The 22418-nt window shown below is 40.5% G+C and overlaps 1 protein-coding gene across 4 annotated transcripts in view; it reads left to right on the forward strand.

Moving 5' to 3' along the window:
• dcc (DCC netrin 1 receptor) overlaps positions 1-22418 on the forward strand; it is a 496426-nt gene that overhangs the window by 217982 nt on the left and 256026 nt on the right. For all 4 annotated transcript variants that reach the window (XM_079658229.1, XM_079658231.1, XM_079658232.1 and 1 more), the window contains exons 6-7: positions 11699-11853; positions 13422-13542. In XM_079658229.1, the coding sequence (XP_079514355.1) occupies positions 11699-11853; positions 13422-13542 (276 nt within the window). The remainder of the gene's footprint in view (positions 1-11698; positions 11854-13421; positions 13543-22418) is intronic.

Genomic DNA, 22418 nt, shown 5'->3' on the forward strand with positions numbered 1-22418 from the left:
GTTTGGGAAAACCCTGATGTTTTTTACCATAGAGACGTTGTCGATACAGTATTTAATGTAGGACAGTACCGTCTCTGTGTAGGTTGCCAGGTCCTGGTCTCGTTGTTCAAATACATCCCACTGGGTGTGTTCAAAGCAGTCCTGAAGCTGAGCAAGTGCATCCTCAGGCCAGGTTGTAACAGACTTTCTAGTTGGACTTGTTCTCCATCTAAGGGGGGTGTATGCAGGGGTCAGTAAGGTCCCCCCTGGAGGAGGTGTGGACCCACCTAGAGGATGTGAGGTCCACCCCCAAATAAAGCAGATTAATAATAATTAAATTGAATATGTTCTTTAAGTAAACACTGAAAACGGGTCCCACAGATTCAAACAGCACACGAAGGTTAAAGGTAAGCATATAATAATGTTAAAATGTGCTAAATATATACACTGCAAAAAACAAAAAATAGAGGAGTAAAAGTAGCCCCCGACTTGTTTTATTTTGTGTAAGTAGCTCTCATCCTAAAAAAGGTTGGTGACCCCTGCCGTAGAGGATGCTATTGCAGTAGTCGAGTCGTGATGTGATGAATGCATGAATCAGGGTTTCAGCAGCAGAGGAGGAGAGTGATGGGCGGAGACGGGCAACGTTTTTGAGGTGGAAAAAGGCGGTCCTGGTGATGTGATTGATGTGGTGATTGAATTTGAGCTGAATGTTGAAGATGACTCCGAGGTTGCGGATGTGAGGTGGGGGGGATAGAGTGTTGCTATCAATGGTGAAGTTGACATTCTGGATGGTTTTGGTACGGGATGGGGGGCCGATGATGATGATGTCTGATTTGGCACTGTTCAGTTGGAGATAGTTTGTTTGCATCCATGCTTTTATTTCTGAGAGACAGTTGGTGAGAGTGGAGTGTGTTGTGGGGGTGATGGTTTTTGTTGAGATATAAAGTTGGATGTCATCGGCGTAGCAGTGAAATTGAAGGCTGTGGCGACGAATGATTTTATCTGACGGAATTGTGTCATGATGTCTGAATTAGGTGGACACAGGGACAAAACATTTGCTTTACCTGATACGGAAGTACTGACTGCTTGTCTGATTTTTATGATTTTGTCAGTGAAGAAGTTAGCTAGCGGGATAGGGACCGGTGAGCAGGAAAGAGCCAGCAGGTAGGAGATGACAACACAAACATCTGTGTCGATTTGATAGAAAGATGCTGCTGTTTTTGCTGATGACTGACGTTTAAAAAGTAGAGAGCCAGACAGGAGAGGTTCTGATCTGGACTAAAGAACAAGATTTTGGGCGGAGGAGCTGTGAACAAACAACGCCTCTACCCTCAGTGACCCGGGAAAACGCTAATAATAAGCATGCCTAGTGTGGCTAACACTAGCATGTATGCTAACGCTACTGTGTATGCTAACGCAAATGCTAACGCATTTTCTCATTGTGTTCAAACTAGGGCTGTCAAACGATTAAAATGTTTAATCAGATTAATCACAGCTTAAAAATGTATAAATCATGATTAATCACCATTCAAACTATGTCCAAAATATGCAATTTCTTTATGTAAATTCTTGTGGGAATGGAAGATAAATGAAAGAAGGCGGATATATACATTTAACATACAGTATGTATTAGGGATGCCAGCGAGTATTCGATTTTTCGAATATTCGTTACAGTCTCCATAATCGAAAATTATTTTTAAAATTCGATTTTATTTATATATTTTTTTATTATTATTTATGTTTTTCTTTTTTTTCCTGGCTTAGTTTCAACCAAAATATAGACTAATGCTAATAATAGTAATATTATTAATAATTGTAAATGGCCATTGGTCACACCACCAGTTTGTTTTACTGTAAACTTGGAGGAAGCCAGCAGCGCAGGCGAATAATCGATTAATATTCGCCAGGGCTGTCCGATTTTCGAATTTGATCATGGTCAGTTTCTGGCATCCCTAGATGTATATATGTTTATTATAACCAGGGGTGCACACAACTTTCTCAGTGAGGTACTCAGATGAGTACCTGGAGTCAGTGTTTGGTACTCCAACTTCCGGCTCCCCTCAAAGTTCCCATGAAGCCCTCTGTATCGCGAATGTCAACGGGGGGGGGGGGGGTAGTAGTAGAGTGCAGAGCTTCGTGACCACAGAGCGTGTGAACGTTGTGATCAGCTGTTTTAGCGTAGTGCTGCTGTACAGGCCGACGTTAACAGCAGCCCTGTCTGTGCACACGGAGACCAACTCCGTCGTCCGATGATCTAACCGCCTTCTGGAAAAGCTTCACATATACATCGGTACGCAAATGCGCTTTGTGACACAAGTGACGGTACGCATTTCAGATTGTTGCAGCGCATGCGTACCTGCGTACCACTTATGTGCACCCCTGATTATAACATTGTTCTGTGTGTCAAAATGAAAGACAGCCCAAACACCTAACAATCATCAAACCGTGGGGTCTTATTTCATTACGTGTTGATTTCGATCAACACGTAATGTTGTATCGATGTATATAGAGAACCGCAGTGACGCGTCGTAAAACCCGGAATTAAGTTAGCATTTTTAGCCCTTCCGGTTCCTTCCTCAAAAAGAAATGCATTTTTTCCATAGGGTTTTGGAAAATAGCTCGAAATAAGGTCTGTGGTTGACACAAATTTAAGAGATAAATCACGTTTTTTTCTACAACATTAAATACATCAGCAATGACCCCACTGGGGATTTTTGAAGAGTTTACGTGTCTGAAAAACGATGGTTGTTACCGAGTGACTGAATAGGACTACAGAAATTGTCGAGGCCGTTGTACGTCACCACGCCGAACACGTAAACACTCCCGCTAAGTTTGTTTCCCCCTGTGTTCTGCTTGAAAGCAAGTACCTGCCTATCTTTAGTATTTGTATATAGACGTGACGCTCAATTTTTGTGTCCACAGTGACAAAATAACAAAAATTTGATAATATTTAATTAAAATTCATGTTTTTAATATGCAGTTTATTCTTCTACATCTAATCCATCTGCAAACAATGAGTATTGTTCTTCAACTATGCAAATATTCTGCTTTGAACATGCCATTTGTCCACCGGTGCAACTGTCCACGGTAGCATTACTTATCTTAAAACGTCTGTAATTTAATGAGAAATTAATCTAAATACATTAAAATACTTGAATGCATGTCATACGAGTGTTTACTTAATGAATCTAGAGGTTATAAGTGTTAAGGTCCCTATGTAGAGTTATTATGACACATTACATTTTGTCCACAAAACTGGTGTCCTCCTGGAGCAACAGCATTATGTAGATATAAAACAGGCATTAATGTGACCAACCCATTACTGAGAGGGGTCCTTCCAGAACCAGGAATTACAGAAGACATCACTGGAGCACATGGACTGTACACAAGGTCAGTTCTGTCTCAAATATTTTCATAATATTACTATTTCCGTGCAGTGTTGGAACTGGTCGTTTTAAGGTAGTCCTTTGGTACAACGCAATTTAAGTATTGATCTGAATATTTTTATCAATTTATATTGATTGATCATTGAAAATAATGTAAACCTTAACACTGTTACTCAGGATGAAGAATGTCTCTCATATAGCTAGGCCACAAACTAGCATTGACTTTGAAAATGTCCACTGGTGCAACGCACTGTCCTATAGTACAACATGAAGTCAGTTTCACTTATTTTTTTTCCTTTACTCCTATCATAATGAAACTTAACATAGTGAAAGCAAACATGTAAACCAACATTTTTTGTATTACAAGTTTTATTGAATAATTAGTTTAAATATGCAAAAGAGATATAATCTGAGTCTAAAAAATGAATGGAGGTTAATGGACGGCTGCATTTTGGATGGCCCGTCAAATCTTCTCCTTCTTTCTCACCCCCAACCTCCCTCCCTCCCCCATCCATCTTCAAGTTCCCCAACCCCCCCCTTCTCCCCACCAAACTCCCTCTCTATCAAGCCCCCCCTTGTTCCATCTTCCCTTCTTTCTAACCTGCCTCTCTGGCTCCTTACTCCTCTCCTTACTTTTGATGACTAATTTAAGTAGCTTTTTGCATTTTCTCTTAACCTCAGAAATTGAGGACAACACAACTCAAACCTTCCTTCCCTGTTTTGTTAAAGCTAGTTTGATTTACAAAGCGAGAGGCTGAAATGACCACCAAGGAAAGGTCCAGGAAGTTTAGGGAGAGGCTGAATGCAGATTCTGAGAGGAAAGAGAACTTGCTGAGAGAGAGACGCAGAAAGTAAATTTGACAAGTTACCACAAGTTATTTTAGCCTAAGAATTAAAACATTTCATGACATTATTAATGCACCATCATATCACAATATTCATGGGTAGCAAATGGTAAATGGACTGTACTTATATAGCGCTTTATCCAGTCTTTAAGACCCCTCAAAGCGCTTTACATACTACATGTCATTCACCCATTCACACCCATTCATACAGAGCAGTGTACCTTACTCTATAGGACCTAACATTCATACACATTCACACACCGTTGGCCATGCCATCGGGAGCAACTCAGGGTTAAGTATCTTGCCCAAGGATACATCGACATGTTGACTGCATGGGCTGGGATCGAACCCACAACCTTCTGGTTGAAAGACGACCGCACTCCCTCGCAGCCACAGTCGCCCTAGCACACCAGAGAAGTCCCCCCGAAACCAAAATCCACCAAAAAAAGGAAGGAGGGCAGGACATACAAAGCCCAAAGGACCTTTATGAATTCCTGATCCAAAAAGAGGTCCCCAACATCCAATTCAAATGGATCAATGAGGCAGACATACAAGTGTTTGATGAGATGTTGCCACCGTCTGTTCCAAAGTTCCCAGGCATACTTACCACGCACCAGATCCTGTCATTCTCACCAGGAGAGATTTTCTACAGGACTCTCAGCTGTTTCTGCCGCTATCCAGAAATGTGCAGCTGCTTCTCCCCTAAAAAGATGAGGCCAGACAATCGAGCAGAGGAAAGCGGCTCCTCTGAGTCTTTTGAAGCCCAGCCCAAGAGTCCTGAAAGTCACAATAGTGGAAAGGAAGTGGAGCAAGAGGAAGAGGAAGAGTACACTGTGGGGAAATGTGTCATAGTGAAGTACGAGAATAAGCCATTTGTGGGCCAAATCACCCAAATAAATGAGGAGCACTTTGCAGTGAATTGCATGGAGCAAGTAGGCAACAAAAACATATTCAAGTGGCCTGCTAAACAAGACTGTATTTTGTACAGCAAGGACCAACTTGTTTCTGTCATCTCTGAGCCAGAGCCCTACCAGCGGGCCGCACAACTCACCAAGTACGACTGGTTGCTTTTCAATGAGGTGTGAAAAGAACCACAGGATGTTTCACTTAGGGCTGGGAAATAACAAAATAACTTAGATAGACAGTTGATCAATATGAAACATGTTCTATATATTGATAAGAGACGGGACCATCACTCCTAACAAAGGGTTCGTACTTATTTACAGTATTTGTGTTTTTCATTGTTGTTATGACATTGGAGTTTTCTTTTGTATTATGATCAAGTTATGTTCAAGTTATATCGTGATTATGATCAAGTTATGTGTGATTAAGTATGATTACGTTTGTTCAATGAATTTTGTATATGAATTCAAATGTTCAATGTTGTTCAATGTTATTTTGTAGAATCTACAATGTTGATGAATTCAATTAAAAATATATATTTTACCTGTGTTTTGACTGAATTTAAAATAATAAATTTGACTTTGTACACAACATAGGCATACTAGTATTCTGTTGTCCAATGGTGCAACAAAATGTCCTGTGGTGCGACAAATTGAATTGTGAGGGGAAAAGGTATTTTAATGAAAAATGTATGTAAAAAGTGTTGGATAGTATAACAATGATATCATCACTATGCAGCTATAAGGATGAAATGAAGATTCCTTGAGTTTTATACTAATTATATTGAATGTAACCCAGACATTTGGGTGAAGTCTCTATGTGTACATCTTATAGTATATAAATAACATAATTCTGAATTTGTTGGGGGTATGTTTGATGTGGAAATATAATTGGGACAAACTAATATGCCTTGTGCTTATCTATCTTACCTGTCCAACATTCTCTGAATTAAATAATGGCATTCTTTATGTTGTTGCACCGGTGGACACATTTTAGGACTACCACACCAAAAAGTGAACAATATGCAAAATATATGAAGAATTAGAAATGGACACATTCAGTTTTGAATTATTCACATATAAGGGAATATAATTATATGTCATTGGACATATATTTTTGAATTATTCTTTTTTTCACTTTGGATTTGAGTTCACGTCAACCACCCATCTATATCTGACCATTAGAATCTGTATTTTTGAAATTGTCGTTTTTAACACCGTCGTTTTACAAATTATAGAATAATTAATTACCAGTGTTTTCCAATTTTACTCGGCAGTTCGTTTCGTTAGCTAACGTTAGCTAAAGCTAGCGCTACTAGTTAGCTACGCAATGGTTTGTGTCTTTGCTCCGGGTTGCAGCCACAGGTCTTCGCATGAAACGTGCTTGTTCTATCGTTTCCCGGCCAATGTTTTCCAAAGGAGAGTCTGGATTCATGCCATGAGGTAAGCTGATGTTACATTTTTGTCCATGTCACGGTGAAATGTAAATGATGGGTAGTGACTGTATCGCCGTTTTAGAGATGGCGCTGCTGAAAAGACCACAACATAAGTAAAGATAATGAATACATCCTATTAAAACCTGTGTGGCTTATATGATAAGTCTAATTAGTACAAGCAGCATAACGTTTCACCATGTAACTAAAGATTGTAGTCAGGGAAATCAGTTTGACATATTGAACTAATAACAAATCACCTCTGGCTGGCAGAGAACTCTCTGCTCCATAGCTTCTCTTGGACGTAAAATCACATGTACATTTTACATTTATATTCAATTTAATATTCCATCCCTCACATACTTTTGTATATATAATAACTTATATTTTGTTTTTCTTGTTATGCTGCTGCAACACAAACATTTCCCAAATTGGGATCAATACAGTAATATCTTATCTTAATTAATTAAGAAATATAACTATTATAATTAGTGTAGCAGCTGACACCTATTTTCAATATGGATTAATCTACCATTTATTTCTTTAGTTCAATTTTCATCTATAAAAATGTAAAAATAGTGCAAATGTTCACAAGACTTATCAAAGTGCAAGGTTATATCTTTAGATGTTTTGTTTTAGCCTATGTACTGTATGTCTTAATGCTCTTACAGTATATGTGACGGTGTGACTTCCATGAAACTAATATTTTATATCTTCCCAACAGACGAGCTGACAGGAAACCTAACACTCTAACAACCACAACATTGCAAAGGCGAGTAAATGTAAATTAAAAACGATTCACAATTTTTTTATTTCTTCTTCCTTGCAGTGAGGTGAAGCTGACCTTGCACTTGGTGCCAGTAAGGATGTTCCTCACGCAGGCTGAATGTTTCTCCTTCCTGACTGACACAGAAGCCCTTGATTTACAATGCTTCACTAATTGTCATTTCCCTGGCTCCGTAGGGACACTTTACCTCCAGCACAGCGGAAGACCCTACCAGACCATCTGGAGATGCCCCCAGCAATCCTGATAGGGAGAGCCACAAATCTGACTCATGGACCTGCATCTGAGTTGCAGTGGTGAATGCCCTGACGCCCTCACATTCATTCATAGTCCCCCACTGTACAGACAAAACACCATCAAGTGCCTGTTGTTGCCCTAGCTCCCTGGCAATAAAGGAAGCAGTCACACGCTTTGACCTCAGGACAGCTCCAAAGTTGCTGGCAATCAACCTTCCTTTCCTGAACAAATGCCAGTTTGGTTTGGTTCGCTGACCAGTGGTAGCCACCTGAATTGCCCTCTGTTGCTCTTCAGACAATGCCATGCTTGCCACAATTGCCTCAGGTCCCTGATGCCCAACAGATTTGATAATTTCAGGAACAGTTAGTGTTTCCAAGCTGTAGTGTTCCTCTTCTGGCTCGGGGGAGAGAAGCCAAGAAATTCCTCAAAACCTGCCCCCGAGTCTGTCCCTCAGCCAGTCACGATCTTCGGAGGTGGGCTCTCTTGTCAGCGGGTTGAATTAGTTATTGGTTTCAACAGTCACATTAAAACAGTTACTAAATCAGCTTACTATCATCTAAAGAACATATCTAGGATTAAAAGACTAATGTCACAGCAGGATTTGGAAAAACATGTCCATGCTTTTATCTTCAGTAGACTGGACTACTGCAATGGTGTCTTCACAGGTCTCACAAAAAAATCTATTAGAAAGCTGCAGCTAATTCAGAACACCGCTGCTCGAGTCCTCACTAACACTAAGAAAGAGGATCACATCACTCCTGTTCTGAAGTCTTTACTCTGGTTCCTCACTAACACTAAGAAAGTGGATTACATCACTCCTGTTCTGAAGTCTTTACACTGGCCTCCTGTGTGTCAAAGAATAGATTTCAAAATACTGCTGCTGTTTATAAAGCACTGAATGGTTTAGGACCAAAATGCATTTCTGACCTCCTGCTAAATGATGAACCATCCAGATCTCTCAGGTCTTCAGGGACTGGTCAGCTTTCTGTCCCCAGAGTCAGAACTAAACATGGTAAAGCAGCGTACAGTTATTATGCTCCAAATATCTGGAGCAAACTCCCAGAAACCTGCAGGTCCGCTGCAACTCTTACTACTTTTAAATCCAGGCTGAGGACTTTTCTTTTTGTCGCTGCTCTTAATTGAACTATTCATATCTTAGACTGCACTGTAACTTTTATCCATGTATTTTTTCTTTTAATGTTTATTTTATTAGCTTTTCTTTTTAATGACTGATTTTAAATGCCATTTTCTTAATGTCTTTCATTTTTTGTAAAGCACTTTGAATTGCCTTGTGTTGAAAAGTGCTATATAAATACTTGCCTTGCCTTGCCTAATAAAGATTTCATGTGACACATACAATTGATTTGTTGATGGGAATTAATGTGAATAAATTAACTCTAGGTTAACGGTACTCTTGCTATCACTACTCACCGACACTATAAACCTTGTCCCTCATGCTAGCCCTGACAACACCGGTAAGCACACCTTCATCTAGGCTGCACTGTTACGTGTCCTGACTTGTAGTGGTTCTCTCCTCTATCTACACTCTTCTTGTGATCTTTGGAAAACGATATCAAACTGGTAATTGACACAGCCATGACTTCAAGTTAAATTCAGTGTGGCTAAAATGAAAAGCTTTGTTAAAATATGCAAGCACACGAAAGTCAAATTCAGCTTTATTGTCAAAAATTCTACATGTGTTATACATCCAGAAATATCGAAATATCGTTTCCCACAGTGTGACATGTATACATAAAACAAAACTAAAAGGGCCTAGATAAACGTGGTATACATTAAACAAAACAAAAATGGCCTAGATAACCGGGGTATAGGCCTACAGTTTAAAATGTTAATATATTTAAAGGGTTCAAAGTGCAGTTTCAGTGCAAGTCAGTTGAAACGATCTTAAGTTGGCGTGACGTTGAAGTCGTGCGACCCTGCTGCTGTACTGGCTTGTAGTTAGTTTATAGCATAACGTTAGCATTTCGCTTTTGGCGACTAGATTTATGATTCAAAAATTATAAAAGTAGGGTTGACATGTGGAGATTATCCGGCTGAACAAAACGTGATCCCTCTCTTAAATGTCTTTCAACCACAGACCTTATTTCGAGCTATTTTCCAAAATCCTATGGAGAATTTGCATTGGTTTTTCAAGAAGGAACCGGAAGAAGTTTACTTCCGGGTTTTACGACGCGTCACTGCGGTTCTCTATAGAGATGTACTACAGCAAAACTATTCGCCGTCGGGACTTCCTGCAACAACACCACGCCGTTATCTTGATTCTGATTGGCCAGAAGACATTATCAAAGATGTTCTATTGAGAAGACAATCACTACGTGACAAAAGTTTTCAAAACCGTTTCTAGTCTTCGGTATTTCCAGACAAGTGGCTAATGAAATCAATCTTACAAACTGCTGTCTGTGCAATTTACTAGAGTAAATTACGCGAGTTGGCAGACTTTATTTTGCTTACTTTACCATCATTTTTCATGGTGGGGCTAAGTCATTTCTTGGTATGGCTGTAGCCTACCCCAGCCATACCCTGGCGCTGCCACTGGTGGGATGTATGGGGCGGGCCATTCTGCGCATGCGTTAAATGCGTTAAATATTTTGACGCAATTAATTTAAAAAATGTATTGCCGCCGTTAACGCGATTATTTTGACAGCATTAGTTTAAACATCTCCAAATGTCATCACATAAACACAATACATGTTACTAAGTGTAAGGCTCACACTTCCACTTACATTCATTGCTTTCTGACGGACTTGACCCTTTTACTCTTCAGGTTGCATAGGGAAAATTAGTAGCAATGTACTGCCATGCTATTCTGTTCACTTTCTCCTACTTCCTGTACCCGGTTTCCTGGCTAATCTTCAGTACACATTTCACAAAAATGTAAATGTGCAAATATGAAACATACAGTTCAATATCACCTTGCACCTATCACCTTGGTAGCTGAACTGTCAATACCCCAACACATATTCTTAGATATAAATACCCCATTTTTAGTTATTTAGACACAATTAACACTTATAGTTTCATGTTTTGTTACCTAAGAATAGATCATATTTGTTAAGTGTTATTATGGGAGAATTACTAGTCTTGTGGTACTACTTCCTTATTAGGCCCATATTGAGCAGCACATTAAGACCAAAACTCACGTACAACAAATTCCTTACTTGCAACAAATAAGCACTAATTAGAGGGTTATTGAGGAAAAACTCTCAACTAATGGCTTATTACTTGTATAATATGGTCATGCAGAATAAGGCATTGATAAGTGTTTTATAATGACTAATAAAGAGCCAATATACTGCTAATATGTGTAAGGGAAACTTCTACAGCAATGGAGAGTCAGGACTCAGAGAGACACGAGGAGAGTTGGAGCTTTGATGTCATACACTGGTGGTTTATTACAAGTATCGGCCGGAGAATTTCACATCCCAAGTCACAGCAGCCAGAGGTTCTGACTGCACGGGTGGGTTGCCACATCAATTCTGCCCAGCCTCTCTCTCGAAAGACCTTTTAACTAGTTTACAGAGAGTTATGGGAACACTGGAGATAGCCCCAACATCTGGAGACACTCAATCACTTGTCTGACTCTTAGGCTCTGTGACCGAGAGTTGACCGGTCATAAAACTGAGAATAAGTGCAGCAGCACATTCTTTAAAGGAGATAACAGAGTCAGGGTTGGTTATTATTATTATTTAATAAGGTTAAATATCTAGGAGTAAAGACAGAAATATTCCCTCACAATATGCATGTTAATGAACGACAAGTTGATGGATAATTTGTTTACCTTAATATAAAGTGTTACTACAATTTCATTTACAATACATAATAACACAAAGATCGATGTGTTTAACTGTATCATCGTGTTCTAACAGGGACATCTGGACCGATGGTCGCTCAGCTCCACTGTCAGTATTTCACTTGTAAACCTGTTAGCTGGGATTGGAATGTAATTTCTGTCTTCAAAATAAGAATTAACCCATGGATAAGTATCTGAAGATGTCAAACAGATGAAAGCCTATTCATATATGGGGGAGAAATAGAACTCAGCTCTTTAATTATGATGATTTATTTAGTTTTTTGTTAAAGTTTTCTTCTGTTGTTTTGTGTGTTTTTGTAGTGCCTCCTCAGTTTTTGAACTATCCGACCAACACGTACGCCTACGAGTCCACGGACATCGAACTGGAGTGTGCTGTGACAGGAAACCCCCCCCCAACGGTCCGCTGGATGAAGAATGGAGAAGAAGTCATCCCCAGCGACTACTTTCAGATAGTGGTGAGTCACATTGAACCTGGAAACACTCTGTCAGCCGCCAAGCAGCAAGGCAGCAGGACTTTGTTTAAAGGAATTTCCCAAAAATATATAAACCAAGAATTTTGAATATCTAGGTTAATGAAAGGGGTCAACAGAAAATAGTGTGAATACATATACATTTTTTACAGTACCAATATAATTATTCAAGGATTATAATGAAAATATAAAAGGGAGGTGTATGGTGCAGTGGGTTGTGCGTAGGTGTTGGGATCAGGGGGTCACAGGTTCAAATCCCACTGCAGTCAGCATGTCGTTGTGTCCCTGGGCAAAACACTTCACCCCAAATTGCTCCTGTGGGGATTGTTCACAGTGTTGAATATGTAAGTCACTTTGGATAAAAGCGTCTAACAAGTAAAATGTGATGTAATGTAATAAAACAAGGGGCTAATTAACATTAACATAATCCAGAAAGACATGGTTTGTCCAAATTGGCTGCTTGAGCTTTTATGAGTCTTCAGCCCTCCGTCACGCCTTTTGCTGAATGAGGAAGGAATCTCCCCCAACGACCTGGGTAACTCAAAGACAAAGAAAGTAAACAATACAAACAAATAAATGTTCTAAAATCTGTGCAAATAAACCAAAAATAATATCAGGTTTAAAGCGAATGAAGAGTTTACTGTTTATATCAAAAGTCTGGTGTTAATTGTTGACTGCAAATGAAATGAGGTAAAACTATTGGAGGTGAGGGTGCAGTGTGAGGCTGTTGACTTCCCTCATACTTCTCTATATTATATGTTTCAAAACAATACCATTTATACCACAAATTCTTAAAGCAATGTTTGAAATGTTCTTAATAAAACAATTCTAGTCAAATGAATTAAACTTGATGATTTATTTTATCAGAATAGAGCCTTGTCTTGAAACAGGTCAGGATTAGGGAGAGGCCCAAATTCCCCGTTTATAAGGACAATACAATGCTATTACAGTAAGGGGCTTCACTGTGGCCCCATCTGTTCACTTTGCTGTTCAACAATGACAAGGTAGTCGGTACAGACCGGAAAACACATTTAGGAACATATTAGTATACCAATATACATCAGTTTAAATGTACATGACATTACAATAATTACAGTCAGTAAACAAACATTACCAAGAAATACCCAAAACAGCTACAGTATATGCATGGTATGTGGGAAAGCTTAAAGCAAATCCCAGCTACCCATTGGGTCCACAGGCACAGGAAGTGTGTTCTTCCACTGAGTCTGAAGAGTAGAAACAAGTAGAAGCCAGAGCAGCGAGTTAATCTGACTCATTTTCATAGTCTGGATATCACTTGTAATCTGTTCCCATCCCATAAATGAAAAGAGATAACACACATGGACACACACAAATATTCTCTCTCTCACGTACATTTGTCTTGGTGGTTTTGTTTGACAAATAATTTGCTGTATATTGAGCGCTTTTATTGACATCAGTGTGTGTGTGTGTGTGTGTGTGTGTGTGTGTGTGTGTGTGTGTGTGTGTGTGTGTGTGTGTGTGTGTGTGTGTGTGTGTGTGTGTGTGTGTGTCTGTCTGTGTGTGTGTTTCAGGATGGCAGTAACCTGCAGATTCTGGGTCTGGTGAAGTCAGATGAGGGGTTCTATCAGTGTGTAGCAGAGAACTCCGCGGGCAGTGCGCAGGCCATGGCCCAGCTGCTGCTCCGAGATCCAGGTAGGAACACACACACTTCATCACTTCCTGTCATGACATAATTTCCTCTCTGCTGTTTTTACTGTTACATCATATCCGCACAACTCAATTGCAACATTGTGTAATCAGTTTTTTACACATTATGTTGCATTAGTGGGTCTTGTAAATCATTGTTTAACATTGTGTGTACAATTCAGATTTTAAAAGAGTCTAGGTAATAAGTTTGACCACTAGTTGATGGTGTGTGAAATCAAAGTCTCCGACTGCCTGAAAACTACAATGTTCTGTGATGAGCCTATAGCCTCTGCGGCTGATCTTACTGAACATCTGCATATCATTCTACCTGTGTGGTGTAAGTAGAACTTTGTTGAAGTCGCTGACCAAATGTTTTTCTATTGGCTTTTTGAGAAATACTGTTGCTAAGAGGGTCTGAAAGGAAATGTAGACAGTTGACATGCCGGCTCTGAGGAGATCCAACTAGTGTTGTTCTGTGAGAGTGCTTCTGTTTCTGCTCCATTCTTCTACAGTTTTTCTTTCTGGAATGTGAGTGAGTTAGTCTTGTCACCAATGAACCTGGAAGATTCCCAGTCATTGATAATCTTATGCTGTGTGATGGCAAAGCCACACACATTCTAGTATTCAACATACTTATTAGTGCGAATGCTGTTTACAATAACTTTAGCCTACTTTTAGCTACAGAAACCATTCAAATATCAAAAATATTCAGCCTTTTCAGCACATGATGGGAAACATTTCAAAAATATGTTATACTTTTTGAAATATTCAGCTTTTTAAACTCTTTTTTTTTAACATGTAACTCAATGGGAGGAACCTTCATATCCTCTTTTAACTACACTGTGCGCCAAATGCTACTCCTTCCACATACTTTCAGCTAGAGACTTCATTCCAACTTTAAAATGATCACAAGACATTCAGCTATAAAACTTGTTATTCAGATTTTTGATATCCTTTATACTTTCTGAGATATTTAACTTAGTTTGGAGCTTGGTAGAGAGGCCTTTTTCAGATTTTAACATTAGTGTATATTGCGCAGCTCGTTAAGGCTAGAGTGCTTTGATCTCAAAACAGAGTGGATCTGCCATAAACTGCCATAATTCCCAAACCCTACACTCCTAGGTTGGAAAATAAAAAAGCAAAATAATTAAACAAAATGCCTCTTGAGGGCATGAAGTGACAAAAACGTTCAACATGTTAAAGCCTATTGTAAATACAGCCTGCTCTTTCTTCACAGCAGCTGCCTCACACCTTTAGTTAATCTGCCAAAAAGGCCACATTATTGACCCAAAAGTTCACAAAAAGCACCCTGAGACGCTCGTCAGGGTCCTGAGACGCTTCACGCGTTGACATTTCACCGATATCTGCTACGGTTCTTCCACAAAACGTTCACATTCAGACCAATGGAAAGGCTCTCCTCTCACTGATTACTGCACATCACCATGGAAACCTTTGATCTCTGGGCTCACACAGGTGTTATGATTAGGTGTACAGCACAGAAACAAACACTGACAGACACACTGGACTTTAACAGACTGTCTCAGCCTATTATTTTCTGTCTGATGGAGACTTCATACTGACTTCAACATGTTCCACATATTTTACACATTATTGGTGACATTTGGTTTTAGTCGAAAGGTTCGCAGTCAAAATATTCTGCTGCTTTCCCAAGCCTTTTTACTTTATTTTCTCAACTTAATACAAATGTACTCACTGCTACTTACATTACATCTGATATTTAACTCCTTCAGCCTATCTTCAGCTGCAGAAACCATTCAACTATTACATTGTTCAGCTATTTCAGGACATTGAGGCGATACATGTTGTTGTTCTTTTGTAAACCTTTTCTTATAAATATTAAGCTTCTTCACTATTTTTCCTACTCTTCCAGTTTAACATTTCACTTTCAAGTTTTCAACGCAGTCATTGCAATGCATTTGAGCTGTAACCATGTTTATTCAAATCATTCACTTTTCTGCATTTCTCCGCTAAGTTCAGCAACACACTGACTTGGTTTTTGTAGCTAAAAGCAGCTACCATTCAGCTAATAGCATATTCAGCTTTTTCGGCATTTTCAGCTGAATTCAGCCATAAATTTGAACAGAGCTCCAAAACACCCCACTTTGACCCCATACAGTCCGAGACTATGGACTTTATTAGACGAATTGGATATTTTTTGATTGCTAGTACGGTTCTCACTTAATCGCAGCATACGTTTTGTGAAAATGTCACACTGTTTCACATTTTATATTGTGTGTGTGGTAGGGTTTTCACAATTAGCAATATTTACTAGTCGACAAGCTTTTCAAAATAGCAGTCGACTAGTCGTTACCTCATAATAAAGACACACAAAGAGAGGTGTAAAACTGTATTTTGTGTTTCAATTCATACAGTTACATTAAACACTAACAAAGCATTTTCATTTGTGTTACATGCTGTTACATGGCTGATTAAATAAAAAACAGTAACTGGACTAACCAAATCTACTGCAAAAACTCTGTTAAGAACATAAATGCAGCGTAAATCCAGTGTGCATTGGGCACCACTACGCTGTCACTGTCCTCCTCGATAACGATGTCCACCTTTCCAGGTTTTTGGTTTGCGTTAAGGAAGACCAAAGCATCAATATGTGAGGGAAGGAGGCTTGACCGCTGTTGGGTGCTGGTGTAGCCAGGTAGCTCCTGGAAAGCTTGGCTAGACGGGGGAAGCGGTCCGCGTTTTGTGCCCACCACTCCATTCTTAAGGATGGGTTATCCATCGTGGGGATATGGGGTGTCTGCTGGCAGTTATCCCGTAGCTCATCACTGTTGACCCGTTTTGTCTTGTTGCTTTCGAAATGAGGTTCAAACAGCTGTTCAAAGTCACTCTCCAGTCTCGCCTTTTTGCAAGAATGAGCCACATTAATGACAAACAAATTGTTTTACAATTTGGCTGGTTTAAGTTGGACTTTTTTGTGAAACAATTATCGCTAGTTCAACATTATTTACCTGTAGCTCCCGGCTTTTCCACCTCTCCGTCTTTACGCACTAACTGAGTCAGGCGCGCCTGGGCATCCTCTCTGACATCGTCTGGAAGGAACTTCAGATGCTTAAACCGTGGATCTAGCATGCATGCCTTGATCGGGATGGATTCTGCCAACAAGCAAGACAACAGCTTGAAGCGGGTTATGAGCTCTTTCCTCACGGTATTCTTGAAGGAACACATAGCCGCCAGATCGGACTCCTTTGCACTTAGCGTGTTGTTCAGTAGGACAGGGTAGATGAAGGACAGCCCGACATGGTTTTAGCGCAGTGCTGCTGTACAGACCGACGTTAACAGCAGCCCTGTCTGTGCACACGGAAACCGACTCTGTCGTCCGGTGATCTAACCGCCTTCTGGAAAAGCTTCACAAGTACGTCGGTACGCAAATGCGCTTTGTGACACAAGTGACGGTACGCATTTCAGATTTTTGCCGCGCATGCGTACCTGCGTACCACTTATGTGCATCCCTGTGAATAGTGCAAAAAACAACTAAGTCCCATTCCTCAATTGTTTCTTTGAGCCTCTGGGCTATATACACAGCGGTGTTTCTCTCTGGCATGATAGTGGTTCACAGCATTTTAACTCACAGGTGTCTGTTATGTCACTACATAACAGACACCTGTGAGTTAAAATCAAGAGTGCTTGATTATGGTAATATATGGATCCATGGTGCAGGATATCCACAGATCAGTAGTTAGTGAGACACTTTTGTCTTTCATCTCATTGGCAATCCTCGCTCTCACAGTGGTGTACTGAAGCATGATGTTGTTCCAAAGTGTAGCATGTGACGGGATCTTATAGCCCGTCTCGAAAAACTTGATAATGCCCCTGAAGCCTTCTCCGGAAAGGGCAGACAGTGGTCGAACATCCTTGACGACAAAGTTGACAAGCAAGTCTGTTATCTGCTGTCTTCTTCTGTCTGTAACTGGGTGCTTGGAAAAATCAATAATCATCTGCACCTATCCAGTGTGTTGCTCACTGGCGCTAGCATTACTGCTAGTGCTAGCTGTCCAACACAGTCTCAGGGCATTTCGTGTTATAGTCACAAAATTAATCTATTGATTCGTGTTCACCAACACGATTTTTGAATTGTATTTGTGTCATACAGAACAATTTTAAAAAGCATTGTAAATAATGACAAATTAGAAGGAAAAAGAGATTTACAAAAATACAGATTTCAGTATTCTGATATAGAACGATTTTAGAAGCAATGTATTTATATTGGAAGTATGTTTCGTGCCTGCAACACATAATAACAAATTAGAAGGAAAAAAAGGTTTTAAAAAAATACAGATTTCAGGGCCTGCAGCGCCGACTAGTGGTAAAGGTAGTCGACTAGTAAACTAGTTGATTAGTTGGTCAAACCCCTAGTGTATGGGAGAGCTCGTATAGAGTGGGTGACATCACGGCTATAGGTGAGAGGAGCTGTAAAATCTGAAGAGTTTTTTTTCCAACTATTGCTCGGTTGGCCACAACTTTCACTCTTCATACATAATTTGGTGATCATAGTCGGGAGATTTGTCACGGCCGCATCGATATGTTCATTTAATCATACAGACTTCCACATATAGCAAACCCGAGGGTCATCAGGTGGTCATCTGGTATCCTAAATACAGAAATCAGTTTATTGCCAGGTAGGGAATCATTTAATAGTTTGCCACGTACGAGGAATTTGACTTGGTGCATGGTGCATACATACAAATTTAAAACAAATTAAAAAAAGTAAACAGATAGCGAACTATATTAAGAACACTGTAAAAATATAGTAAGATAGCAATAAAATAAAGCAGTAATTTACATCGAAATAGAATGCAATACATTATAGAATATAAAATATGTGCAGTAAGCAATATTTAAACATTGTGTGCATTAATGTAATGCATGTAGAGTCTGCGTTGTGGCAGAGGTAAAGTGTCAGTGGGGGGCCGGGCCTTGTTGATGAGGCCGGTAGCGGAGGGGAAGAAACTGTTCAGGTGGCGAGAGGTTTTGGTCCTGATGGAGCTCAGCCTCCTGCCAGAGCGGGAGGGGGGTGAACAGTTTGTGTCCAGGGTGGGAGGGGTCGGCTGATATCTTCCCTGCCCGCCGCAGGGTCCTGCAGGTGATGGAGGGATGGCATATTGCAGCCGATCACCCTCTCTGAAGAGCGGATGACCCGCTGCAGCCTGCCCTTATCCTTGGCTGTGGCTTCAGCGTACCAGATGGTGATGGAGGAGGTGAGGATGGACTCCATGATGGAAGTGTAGAAGTTCACCATCATCGTCTTTGGCAGGTTGAATTTCTTCAGCTGCCTCAGGAAGAACATCCTCTGCTGGGCTTTTTTGATGAGGGAGCAAATGTTGTGCTCCCACTTGAGGTCCTCGGCGATGATGGTGCCCAGGAAGTGGAAATACTCCACAGCAGTTACTGGGGAGTCACACAGAGTGATGGGGGCGGGTGGGGGTGCATTCTTCCTAAAGTCCACAACAGTTGTTATGAGTTACAGTTTTTTACTTAGAAGCAATAATGCAGCACAATATTGTTAATACATTCTCTGACAGGCTGTCTCCCGTTCACTGGCAGGGAGTTGCCGTGGAAACGCTTTGGTCTTTGAACACACCTGTCGGTCGTTAACTAAATCCAGTGGTAATCTAAAGATGTTCAGAAACAATGCAGGAATGTGGTGCAAGAATCCAAAAATGTAATAGATAAACAGTTCAAATACTCAGCTAAAAGTGAGCTAACATTTATGGATATTCTTTGTTGTACCTTAAAAATACAACTAATGCTATTAATACTTACTCAGCGGGGGTAATGTTAGCATCGGGACGCTCAGCCAAGTTTCACTCACACAGTCAAAATCAGAATTTTCTAGTTATAAAAACTCTATTAGTGTGCGGAAGGCATCAGGTGGATGTTTACCTATCTCAGTGAAACTTTCATCACCGTTTAATATGCTGGTTTTCTGGGCTCAAGGCAGGGGCCCGGATCAGTGAAGAGGCCCCCGAGGGGAAAAGAACAAATATAACAGGAAAAAAAGTGCATGCTAGACTTAGGGTAGACCTCCTCACTGTCTGTGCTCAGGGCATGTGTCCAATACGTGAGGAAGATATTGGCCTACACTGAGCTGCAGTCTCATCCCTCGATAAAACTGAAGGCCCTTGTTGCTGGGGCCTGTTGCTGAGTGAATAGTTAAACTCTAACATGAAGCAATGACTCAGCCAAGAGGATGTGCTGTGTGTTGATGATCACTTCCTGTTTCAGTCAGACTGAGGACAGCTGAGAGGACAGCAGGAGCGCTCTGCTTCTGGCAAACTCATTGTTTGTTAATAATAATAATAATAATGCATTACATTTTTTTATTAGAGCGCTTTTACAGGTGCTCAAAGCGCTTTACAATTACACATTACACATATTAGACATGTAAGAGTCATTACTGTGGACATTACCCAAAGGAGCAAATGCGGGTAAAGTGTCTTGCCCAAGGACACAACGGCCTGACGAAGTGGCGGCCGAGGCAGGATTCAAACTGGAGTTCACCAACGCCCCTTGATCTGATGACCAACGCTCTAACCACTGCGCCAAAACCTACCCCGTTGTTGTGTTGTTTTGTTGTTTGTGTCTCGGCATTCACTTCGTCATGTGGTCTAACAGAAGTTAGCACCATCTGACACACACAAACACACACACACACACATTTGGAGGGTCAGATGGTTGGTGTTATCGCCTGGTTACTATTGCCACGGGAACTAAGCATCTCAGTAGGTTCACAGCGGCCAATCAGACATTCCCATGAGAAATCATGTTGTGTGTGTGTGTGTGTGTGTGTGTGTGTGTGTGTGTGTGTGTGTGTGTGTGTGTGTGTGTGTGTGAGAGACTGTCAGCATACCACCTTGTTGCCCTTGACGATGCCAGACCTCTCAATTCCTGGAGTGGCCCATCACACACACACACACACACACACACACACACACACACACACACACACACACACACACACACACACACACACACACACACACACACACACACACACACACACACACACACACACACACACACACACACACACACACACACACACACACACACACACACACACACACACACACATACCTGAGTGGGTTCATTAAGGCATTGCACATTATATTAACATCTCATATAGATCTTTCGTCCTTCAGTTTTTCTGTAATGTCCCTCAGTGGTACCAGCACAGCCAGGCCATCATAATAGAGACTGTGAATACAGCTGAGTAAGTTCAACACTCCTTTAATGCTGCGCTAGCTGCTGAGATGCTAAAACCTCTTCTAAGCTGCAAAGTTAGCAGAAACTCTGAAGGTGTGTCACTGTGACGCGTCACTGTGACATCGCGTATATTCCTTCCGATGTCAAAACATGAGAAAGGTGTAATAAATAAATAAACGTGTTTTCTTATCTTGTTTCTAATGTTTTATTTAGTTAATTTGTATACTTACAAATATTGTAACTAGTTTACATTCTGAATGAATCAGTGTGTGAGGCAGTCCTTGAGGTGGATAGAGGTTGATGGTGTATGTTTATGTTTTTTGAACAAAAGACATTAGCCCTCTCTCTCTGCTTTACAGTCTCCTCAGCCCTCTGCTCGCTGCAGTGAGGCCTCTCTTAAGTCCTGGTGTGGATATGATCAGAGAGCCGGATCAGGAGTTAAATCTCAGTGATCTGATGTCTGTCTTTTGTGTGACTTTGTTCTGAACCACTGTCTTTTTCATATCTGAGGTTTCTTGTTTTTGGACGAAGCCTGTTACCCTTCATTCACACAGTTACTCAGCGATAAGAACACAGAAGCAGCTAGAGTCTAGCTGCAAGAGTTGTGAGGAGCAGAGGAGGAAGACTGTGGAGGTCAGTGGAAGAAACAGTGATGTGTTTGTGTAAGACCCTCCAAGAAAACACTTCATCTGTTGAGGGTGGACACTCATCTAGACCAGGGGTCGGCAACCCACAGCCCTTTAAGCCCTCTGCTCTGGCTCCCTTGAGCTTAGACAAAAATAAGGACATAAAATAAAAGTATTTGTAGGACTATTTATATTTTGTTGCATGGTTGAAAATGTTTCGTATCTTGTATTTTGAGGTGATAATGTGACACATAAATAAAAAACAAAACGGTTTTAATTAGATCAACTAAAATATCCGTCACATCCTGCTACGTTCCCGTGCTAGCGCCTTTTCTTGCAGGCGAATAACCTGACCCCCGGCTCGATGAGCGAACTATGGATACATCAAAGAAAAGAAAAGTACCGGAGGAACACAGGATTTAATTCTGCATGGACAGAGTTATCTGCTTTCACAGCAAACGATGCTGGCTAACCGGTATGTTTGATATGTAGAGAGAAGTTGTCAAAGGTGCTGCAGCCTTTCTGTATCGAGGACAAACACGGAAGAGGAAGACAGCTGACGATCTCCAGTCATAATTCAATCAGTTAACTCTTTTTAGGGTGCAGCTATATGTTTAATTTATTTCAAAGTGGGCCCATTTGAATTATATTCATTTTCTTCAAATGTGCAGAGGACTCCCCAAGTGCTGTGTTAATTTATTTTAAAGTAGGCCTGTGTATTTTTGTAATTCTACTTATAAGAGTTCTTTGTTTATTATTAGAGGTAAACAGTTTTCTATAATGTAATATATAATAAGTGCAAATGTAACAATACATACAACTTTATAAGCTATCAATCTATCAAATATGTTTTGCGGCTCCAAACAAAAATAATTGGTGGAAAAGGTGGCAAAATGGCTCTTTTGGTCAAAAAGGTTGCAGACCCCTGATTTAGACAGAAAGGGGTGTGTTAGCAGGAATATGGAGAGAAGCTGTGACACACAGCTCATGGAGGTCATATATGTTGTTAACAGA

The sequence above is a fragment of the Notothenia rossii genome (assembly GCF_949606895.1).
Source record: "Notothenia rossii genome assembly, chromosome: 11".
Classification (NCBI taxonomy): domain Eukaryota; kingdom Metazoa; phylum Chordata; class Actinopteri; order Perciformes; family Nototheniidae; genus Notothenia; species Notothenia rossii.